The following is a 9,712-nucleotide window of genomic DNA, read 5'->3' on the forward strand; positions in this document are numbered from 1 at the left end:
CACATTCCAGCTCTACCAACTACCTGCAATTCTCTGAACCTTTTGGCACTCCACACCTTTTTCCGTGCAGTTACCCCTGTGAGAAATGTCCTAGAAGACAGCTACATATCTTTTCAAAATTCAGCTCAGACATTGTAGTCTCTGTGATGCCTTCCTAAGCTCTCCTCCCCACAAGGAGAAAGTTGCCCTGCGTGCTCCTATGGTGCCTTTATCACTACACCTATTATCTCGCATGACAATTCTTTGTTAGCATGTCTGTCTCCCTCCTGGTTTTCTCCTTCTTGGTTTCCTCCTGCATGATTATGGTTAAATAGAGATATTACTGCATAGGCCATATCTGGACAGAAGGTCCTCAGAAGTCTCAGCATCTGACTTGTCCTGGGTACTCACTAAGCAAGAGTTGAAGGAAGAAACTCACATGTCCTTAAATTCTTACAATCTTGGTTGTCCTTCTGACCTCCCAGATCTCTGTGCCTCTGATGTTACTAGAGATAGGACGAAGTCCTATTAGCAGCCAAGAGATATACTAATTTTAAATATAATAATTTATGTAACATTGAAGTCATGATTTATGGTTTTCACTGAATCTGATTTCATTCTTGCAGGAACCTGGAAGTGAACGGTCACTGTACCTTGCGTAAGGTCCCCCAGTTACTGAGCCCAGTCTCAAACAAAGCCTGGTGCACTCCTCACTCTACCAGAGTTGTCTCAAATACATGTCATAAATCCATGCACAAAACTCTGTCTTCTATTCACTGGGAGCTCTGCAAACTAATGATAATTGTGGCTACTTTGCATGTATCTCTACAAGAGTGTACATGTGCATGTGCGTGTATGTGGGTGTACAAGAGTTTGAGTATACCTCTATTCCCAAATTAGAAGCAGCATATTAAAAAGGGGATGACTGATGGAAGTAGGCACAATGCCAGAATCAAGGAATGACAGCTGTCAGAGATGACACATCAAAATCAGAAAAGAATAAAACCTGATGAACTGACGTTAGGCCCACAGCATAAGGCCACTGAGGAGCAAGCGATCATCCCCACCCACCCTACTGGCCTGGGAAGGCCTCATAATCATACAAGAACTGAAATATGCAATGGTAATCCCAAGTCACCAAAAGAAATGTCCAGTTATTAAGCCAAGCAGACATAGCACTGGTTTTAAAGATATTTCAACAAAGATGGTTGAAATAAGAGAATTCTGGTGTTTAAAGGGATGCAGCTTTCTTAGAAATTTTACTTAGATGGAATAATCCTTGCTCTACACAAGACATGTGACTATCTATCTACATTTAAGGGGTCCCCAAGAGCGGCCTATCCTAAAATTAGTTTCACCAGTAAGTCAACCTACCATATCATCTATAATAGTTTTAATAATCTAGCTGACAGCAAAACTCACACATATGCAAAAAGATATTCACTGGAGCATTCTCTGTAAGACTGGAAAAGTTGGAACTAAGTTAAATGGCCATTAACCGAGGACCTATTATTTAAATAAGTAATATTCTTAAGATTAACATGGAATAACATGAAGCATGTTTTTAAAAGTAGATCTATAAATAGAAAAGAATGTCACTGATAAATTCCTGGAGAAAAGCACACTGTAGAATTATTTGTGGACTAGGATTTCTTTTTGTAAACCACAGAACAAAACTACATCTGAAAGAGCAAGAAAAAAATCAGGAAGGGCACACAAACTGCTAATGCTTACCATGGGCAGCTGGGCAAAGGTAAACTGGTAGGTTGGGTGTACAAGAGTTTGAGTATACCTATATTCCCAAATTAGGTTTTTTACACTTTGGTACTGTTCGAATTTTCACACAAAGCATCCATTAAAAATGTTTTTAAATAAAAGCATTTCCAGAGGCATGCATTTCTTCCCGTCTCCTTCTCGCCGGCTGACTGGGCTCACAACCAGGCCTCTGCCCTGGCGCTCCCCTCAACACCTCCTGCCCCAGCCCCACTTACAGATGCAGGCAGCTGCCAGCAGGCGGCCAGCGGCGTAGGGGGCAAAGCAGCTCGGGAAGATGGGCTGCACCATGTAGTTGGCAAAGGTGATGGCGATGATGGCCTGGCTGGTGGGCTCGATGATGAGGAGGGAGGTCCAGAGTCGGATGAAGGCAGGGAGTCCCCCGAAGGCCTCGAGGATGTAGGCATAGCTGGCCCCAGACTTCTTAATGGTGGTGCCCAGTTCCGCATAGCAAAGGGCCCCGAAGACGGAGAAGATGCCCCCAACAGCCCAGATGACCAGGGAGAGGCCAAAGGAGGAGCTGTGCATGAGCACGCCCTTGGGGGACACAAAGATGCCCGAGCCAATCATGTTCCCCACAATCAGGCACACGCCGTTCAGCAGCGAGATCTCCTTCTTCAGCTTCACCTGCTGGGACCCTGGGCGGGCCTCCTCCGCCAAAGGGGAGGCATCCCCCATGTGCTGGGAGGCCACTTCATACTTCACACCGTTCACCATGGCGGAGGAGAAGAGAGGCTTCACCAGCTTCCTGGCATGGCCCTCTAAGGAAGAAGGATGAAGATATACATCAGGTGGTTGGCAATTCCATGGAATGCTGCCCCCATAGGGGCCAGTATGGGCAACCCGCTCCACCTGCCAGGGCAGAGACCTCTCTCTTGCTTCCCACCCACTAAACTCTTCTTCTCGTGGGGGCTCTGGCTCATCAAAACAACCCCAACGTGAATCATTCCCCGGAGAGATGATCGTGAGGCTGGTGCTGCCTACCTGATTTACACAATAGAAAGCTGAATCCTGGTTCTATCGGAGCCTGCTGTGACAACAGGCAGGCATGAGGGCAATCATCTGGCAGTTACCAGGTGTAAGCACAGTGATTTGAGCTGGCATTTTCCTGCCTTCCCTCAAAAAGGTCTGCCTTGCCTCCAATTTCAGACTCCCCTCTCACCCGTGCTGAGATGCAACACGAGGATCCAACCTTGCAAGCAAATCATCGGTGGGTTCTCCTGACAACACTGCCCTTTTCCCCCCAAGGATTCTAGCTCTGGCAACCATAAAGGCTTCGGAGATGTCTTGCTGGAAACCCACAACCATCACCTGCGGAGGTGAAGTCCTCAACCCTAGCCAAGTCCCAGCAGCCTCACCCCACCCTGAAAGGAGACAGGCTATTCTTCTCCTTCCCCAGACACCTGTCCCATCCGTCCGTATTTCGGATCCCCTGCCACCAAGGCCCTCTCATCAGCACAGCTGCATCACCCCAAACAGTATGAATGGGAAAAGGGTGATCCCAATGTGCAGCCCAACCTAGAGATGATGGGAGTCAGCTGATGACCACTCCCTTCCCTGGAGATACAGCACCGAAAGCCAAGGCCAAGAAACAGCTGAAGTGGGGCAGCTGATGCCGGGCTCCGCAGAGCAGGAGACAGCTGAGAGGAAGACAGGAGAGGCTGGCCAAGCGAGTGGAGAGATACTAGGGCTAGAGGCGCTGGGGAGAGGAAGTGGCCAGACTCTGCGCGGCAGCAAAGGGGGCTGGGGGCAAGTGAGTGGGGCTGAAAGAGAGAGTGGGCAGCACGCCCTACCTGGCCAGAGGTGTAAGCAGGTTCCTGCGGAGGCGGCAGCCAGGGGAGGCCAGGAGCTGTGCTCTGACCACTCCTCGTCCTCAGCCAGCAGTGAAAGGAATGGCCGGCCAAGTGCTTACGGACTTAAGTCAAATCAAGAAGTCAAGAAGGGCGGAGGGGATGAGGGCGGGGGAGAGGAGTATTAAGCAACTGTCTGGGTCCAAGGTTCACTGGCCCCTCACCCCTGGAAAAAAAGGGCAGCGAGGAGCTCTGGGCTCAGCACTTTCCGAGATAAGAAAGGCGCTCCCTCAGGAATCTCCTTTGACAAGGAACAGAACAAAGGACTGGCAGCTGGGCATGGCTCTGAAGCCCCGGGGAAACTGTCCCCTAGCAAATTAGCCCTGATAAGGCCGGGCAGTGGCTGAGAAGGGCCCTACCCTAGCCCACTTCTCTCTCACCCCAAGCAAGAAAGGCAGGAGGATTGCACAACGTGACTCCACTCCGAAGGGTTGTTGGTTGTTCGTGCGCTGAGATTAGAGGAAGTGTGAGTGCAATCCCTGCACCTCGTGATTGGCCGTCCTAAGAGGAGAACTCTGCACACTTCCCCACGAGTGAGGAGTGGCTGCCCCTGAACTTGGGCCAGTACCCCACGGCTGAGCCTCAAGCTACTTCCAAGGAAACCAGGTCAAAAAAATTATACCCAAACCTCTGGCTGTATCCCCTCCCCTTCCCTGTGCCCTTCCATCTTTAAAAAGACATACCAGGATCTTTGGGGAAGCATAATTCTTATAAACACCTCCCCAAATACAAGGTAACTCCAATTTCCTAAAAATATGGGGAAATAAGATTTCCCTGAACATACAGACCCAGAACAGAAAGAAAAAGTAGAGTATTTTTTGGAAATCATAGATTATTTTACCTTTATAATCTAGTTAAATATGGTATTTGGTGTCTCTTTTGCCAAAGGAAATACATTCTATCCCTTCTGAAATGCAACGTTTCTAAAAACCCTCTTTGGTTATTCTACCGGAGAATAAAAGTCCCAGGGACCTTACCTTTACCCTACACCCTCCCATCCTAGCCCCTTAAAATTTATTTTTAAACCAAGAGAGTGATCCAGATGTTAGCCTTCCCAGAGATCTTGCTTCTCCCAAGCCACCCTCACAAATGTCTGAAATCTGTGGATGAAAAAAAAAAAAAAAAGATTATATGAAAAGCAACCTCACAGGATAATCTAATCATAAATTCCTAACTAGGCAAGTCATGTTAGATAGTCACACCCCTATATATAGGTATATAACTTCTTTACTAAAAGGCTTATCTTTGGCTTAAGCAAGCCCTGTACATTGCTTCTATACATATAGGTAACACACCTTTGAAATGCCACTCCTTCTAGTATATGCCCACCCTTTTAGGACCTCCTTCTAAGAATGACTACCCTCAAGAATGCACATAACCTTAACCTATAATCTAATCCCCACCTTACTTTTTCCCACCTTCATGTAATCTTCTTTACATTTCTTCCTTAATTTCAAATGCATTAAAGAAATTATAATACTGTTATTCTCCGGACCATATGGGAACTTGCTTCCCTGGCATATGTTGCCAGTTTGGCCCAAGTAAACTCATAAAAATTCTCTATAGGTCTGCCTGGCCAGCATGGCTCAGTGGTTGAGCTTCAACCTATGTATGAACCAGCATGTCACAGTTCGATTCCCGATCAGGGTACATGCCTGGGTTGAGGGCTCAATCCCCAGTGTGGGACATGCAGGAGGTTCCCTATCAATGATTCTCTTTCATCATTGATGTTTCTATCTCTCTATCCCTCTCCCTTCTTCTCTGAAATATATATATATATATATATATATATATATATATATATATATATATATAATTCTTTAAAGGTTTGGACATTTCTTATGTCCACAAATCTGACCAGAGGAGACTGTCCTTCTCTCCCAGGTGCCCCCTAAATACTCCTATAATAGCTGTCATTTATTGAGCACTCATCGGGGCCAGACACACTGCTAAGCACCTAAATGCCTGATCTCATTTAATCCTCCCTGCAGTCCCTTAAGGCAGGCACTAAATCCCATGCCAGGGTGGCAAACTAGTGAGGGAGGCTAGCCAATAGAGCCCAAGATCTTAACTGGCACTGCCATACCTCCCCAAGCCCCCCCCCCCCACCCCGCCCAGCCTCTAGGCCTTCCTCAGACAAGAAGGCATTTCAGAAAGCCTCTGCCCTCCTTCACCCCAAATCCTAGACCTTCCAACAAAGCCCATCCATCTCCTTCCTGGCTGCTCCTCCCCTTTCTCTCTCTTTGCAGGGGATTACAAGTCCCCTTGGCAGCACTGCCCTTGCCAGGGTGCCCACTGCTAAAGCAAACAAGGCACGTGGAAATACATCATCATGCCTGCCCTTTTAAGACCAAATTCACTGGCACCAAGGGGTGGGCATGTGTCCTAATGGGACGTTAAAAAAAAAAAAAAAAAGCAATGAAGGCGGGATAAAGGAAGGAGGGAGCCTGAGGGAAAGTGGGAGAGAAGCCTGCCTGTCGGGGTTAGTTCCTGGGTAGTGGTACCTGAAAGGTGAAAGACTCCTCTTAGAATCTTGGGACACTCCAGCCAACAGCATACCCTGGCGGACTCACCAGGAATGCTACAAGTAGACCCTCATCCTATCCTGCGCTTCACTGGCCCACACCAACTGGGTAGAGGTGGCGACCCTTCACGGAAAAGATGCCCCCTCTTTTCTCAACCACCGCCCAGCACCAGAGCTGTGGGCAGAAAGCACCATCTTTGGCAGCTCACATCCCTCCCTGAGACCCTGGTTCCCAGGGTACGGCTTCCACCAGGCAGGCAGCCTGGGACCAGCAGGACCTCTCCTAAAGGGCTCTTCACAGAAGAACTCTGCAGAGCCTGGAGCCCCGTGAGATAAAGGCGTTCCAGATACGCAGCACCCCTTGCCTTCTTCCCCTGGCTGACGTGCATTCGGGACCTAGTGGAGATTACAGGACAGCACACATCCTACAGCCTGTGGGAGAAGCTGCAGTTCAGGGGTTCAGGAAACACAGGTGGCAGGGCCCCCAGTATGCAGTGCCTGGCACAGCAGCCAGTGGAACCCCTTGCCCTGACCCTACCCATGAATGGCAACACCAAACACCCTTCCTCCAGGAACCAGCACACAGCTCAGGGACTTGGCTCCTCAGTCAAGCGCAGGGAGCTAAATGTGAGCAGATACTTTCTCCCCCAGGGACCCCAGGTCCTGCCTTCCTAGCTCCAACTGGTCTGTGCTGCCTCCCTAACAACAGAAACGGAAAACAGATACACTCTGGTACAGCTAGATTGCCCCATCACCCCAGGCTGGAAGCTCAGCTCCTCCCTCCCCAGCTCTCCATTTGTTTTTCTATGCTCCACTGTGGCTACGACAGCCCCTTTTTAAAAAAGTGAAACAAGAAATTGTTTACTCCTGTGGCCAGGACTTCCACTAACGTAGGGCTGAAGTCTCTGGGCAGAGGGCTCTGCCTAGGGGGGTCAGAGCTAGGACCAGGAAACAGGAGGCTCTTGAGTCTCCTCCATCAGTCAATTTTCAGGACGCTCCATCCTCCTCCTGCACTTCCCCTCTCACCCATTGTCCCCGACTCCCACCTCTTACCTGTCCCTTGCCCTTTGGGCAGGTGCGAGGAGGAGGGGCTACCAGCACGCTGGGACTAGGGGCGGGGGAAGGTGCTAAGAAGGGGCACCAGGGGATGGCTGGAGCTGCAGCAGCTGTTGACTCTGGGGAGCAGAAAAGGCAGAGGGTGCCGACCAAATGAAAAACAGGAAAACATATGTGTGACTCTGGCCAGCAGCGGCAGCGGGGAGGGGCCTGGAGGACGGGCTGGAGCTGGGACCCAGAAGACCTCAAAGCCTGCCCGCCCCCCTCTAGGCTCCTCCTCTTCCCTACCTCAGCCCCCCGAACTTCCTTGTTGCCCTACATTTATTCCCAGGGACTTGCAGTGCCCTTCTCTGGGCCTTTACAACTCTTCCCCATAATCCCATTTCCTCTGCATCTCCCCCTGGAATACTGTCATTGGTCCTGCGGAGGGCATGGGCTCCATGGCTAGGGCAATAATGGACCCCTGTGGCCTCATCTCTTGTCTCAGCGCCATGTCAGCCCCTGTGTAAAGCAATACATGCCAAGGAATGTCACTTGTGGGGGTACAGGTGAGCACATACCTAAACGCTGAGCAAGCCCACTCACAGCTCAGGCCCCCAGTTGGCTCAGGTGATGTGTGTGTTGCGAAGGAAGGCCCCCTCGGGTGGCCTGGCACAGGGCTAATGAGTTGGCACCCCTCCCAACCAGGATTATTTAAATATTTGTTGCATGTTTATTTAACAAAAGTAGGGAACTACGACTTTCTGGGAATAAAAACTGTTAGCCTCGTTCTTTCTATTCAAAATTAGAACTTATTACATGAATTCATTACATACACTTTCTGAAGCAGACAACTTCTTGGTCGCCATATTAAACTATTTAAAATGTAGATACAGCCCTGGCCAGTGTGGCTCAGTTGGTTGAGTATCATCCCATGCACCCAAGTTTGCCAGTTCAATTCCTGGTCAGGGCACATGCCCAGATTTCAGGCTCAATTCCTGGGCGGGGGGGGGGGGGGGGGGGTCATGTAGTAGGCAGCCCATCGATGTTGCATCCTCACATTGATGTCTCTCTCCCTCTCCCTCTCCCTTCCTCTAAAAATCAATTTAAAGTATTTTTTTTAATGTAGATACAGCATAAATCTCTCTCAGGGAGTGGCACTTCACAGGGTATGGTGCATTCTTAGAATTCCAGCTGTGACTGCTGCCTTTAGGCAACTGAAAGCTGGTCACAGGACTACATCGTGCAGCTTATACCTGTACCTGCATGTTGCAAAATTATTCTGGAGACAGGCTGTCCAGGTAAGCAGTTGTTAAGGATCTCTAGGTGGATGGGAGCCAACTTACAGTTCACCAAGAGACAGACAGAAATCAGAGTTCACTGGCACCAGATGTCTGAATTACTCCCAGAATCATTTAGTGCCCTTTTAGACCCAGGCTGCTGCCCGGCTGGCCTACCCCTTTATCCTACTCTGGGGTCAGGTCCAACTTGTAAATGAGGGAAGTCCTGGAAAGTCTGCAGCTGCCCCTCGGCTCTGCGCGCCCCCCCCCCCCCGCCCTCTCTCACTCCACTCCAGCCACGCTGGCCCTGCTGCTACCACACAAGCATGCTCCTGACAAGAGCTTTTATATATATATATATATATATATATATATATATATATATATATATAAAATTGATTTTTTACAGAGAGGAAGAGAGAGGGATAGAGAGTTAGAAACATCAACGAGAGAGAAACATCAATCAGCTGCCTCCTGCACAACTCCCACTGGGGATGTGCCCGCAACCAAGGTACATGCCCTTGACCGGAATCGAACCCGGGACCCTTGAGTCTGCAGGCCGCAGGCCAACGCTCTATCCACTGAGCCAAACCGGTTTCGGCAAGAGCTTTTACAATTGCTGTTTCCTCTGCCTGGAACCTTCTTCCCAGAGATATAGTTCATTCCTTCACTCCATTCAGGTCTGTGTTTAAACACCACCTAGCAGAGTCCTTCCTGGGGAGTCTCTGAAGAAGCTACACGCTTGACTTTTCTTCAAGGGCACTCACTACCACTCCCGAGTTGGGAGTTCAATGGAGTTCATTGGTTGTCGACTCCCTCACTAGAATGCACGCACCACCAGAGCTTTATGCCCAGTACAGGGCGCATGTAGACCAAGACATGTTTGCTGGAAGAATAAATGAAGGAATGAACAATGTTGTCCTCCCTCACACACACACACACACAACACTGATTTCCTAGCGGCCTGGCTCTGGGAATGCCCTTGAACTTGCCCTCTGGCCCACCTGAAGAAGCTGCTGCCGCTCTGGCTCCTAAGCAAGGAGTATTTGGAAGTGTTGGTTCTTCTTTAGAGTAACGGGTTGAAAGAAGGGGAAGGTATAATGTTCAGGTTTACTGGGGGGCCTAGAATGATCTGAAACGGACTTTTTGTTTCATTAGTAGGAAAACCAAAAGGCCCTCTCCTGCGCTCTCGCACATCCGGAAAGCTCGGTGCTCGGTCGCACACCCAGGCTCGGGCGACCCCTCTGGACGCCGGGAGAGCAAAGTGCGGC

At 49.5% G+C, this 9,712-nt stretch overlaps 1 protein-coding gene across 4 annotated transcripts in view; it reads right to left on the reverse strand.

Annotated features, from left to right (window-relative positions):
- SLC7A7 (solute carrier family 7 member 7) overlaps nt 1-7,322 on the reverse strand; it is a 34,315-nt gene extending 26,993 nt beyond the window's left edge. Inside the window, exons 1-2 of one of the 4 annotated variants that reach the window (XM_028135277.2) lie at nt 7,180-7,322; nt 1,971-2,513 (exon numbers count right to left, since the gene is read on the reverse strand). In XM_028135277.2, coding sequence (XP_027991078.1) covers nt 1,971-2,469 — 499 coding nt within the window. In that variant the 5' untranslated portion in view covers nt 2,470-2,513; nt 7,180-7,322. The other 3 variants (XM_054716434.1, XM_008158541.3, XM_054716433.1) reach the window with 3 other exon arrangements.
- Nucleotides 7,323-9,712: the final 2,390 nt, after the last annotated feature.

This window comes from Eptesicus fuscus, chromosome 5, assembly GCF_027574615.1.
Source record: "Eptesicus fuscus isolate TK198812 chromosome 5, DD_ASM_mEF_20220401, whole genome shotgun sequence".
Lineage (NCBI taxonomy): Eukaryota > Metazoa > Chordata > Mammalia > Chiroptera > Vespertilionidae > Eptesicus > Eptesicus fuscus.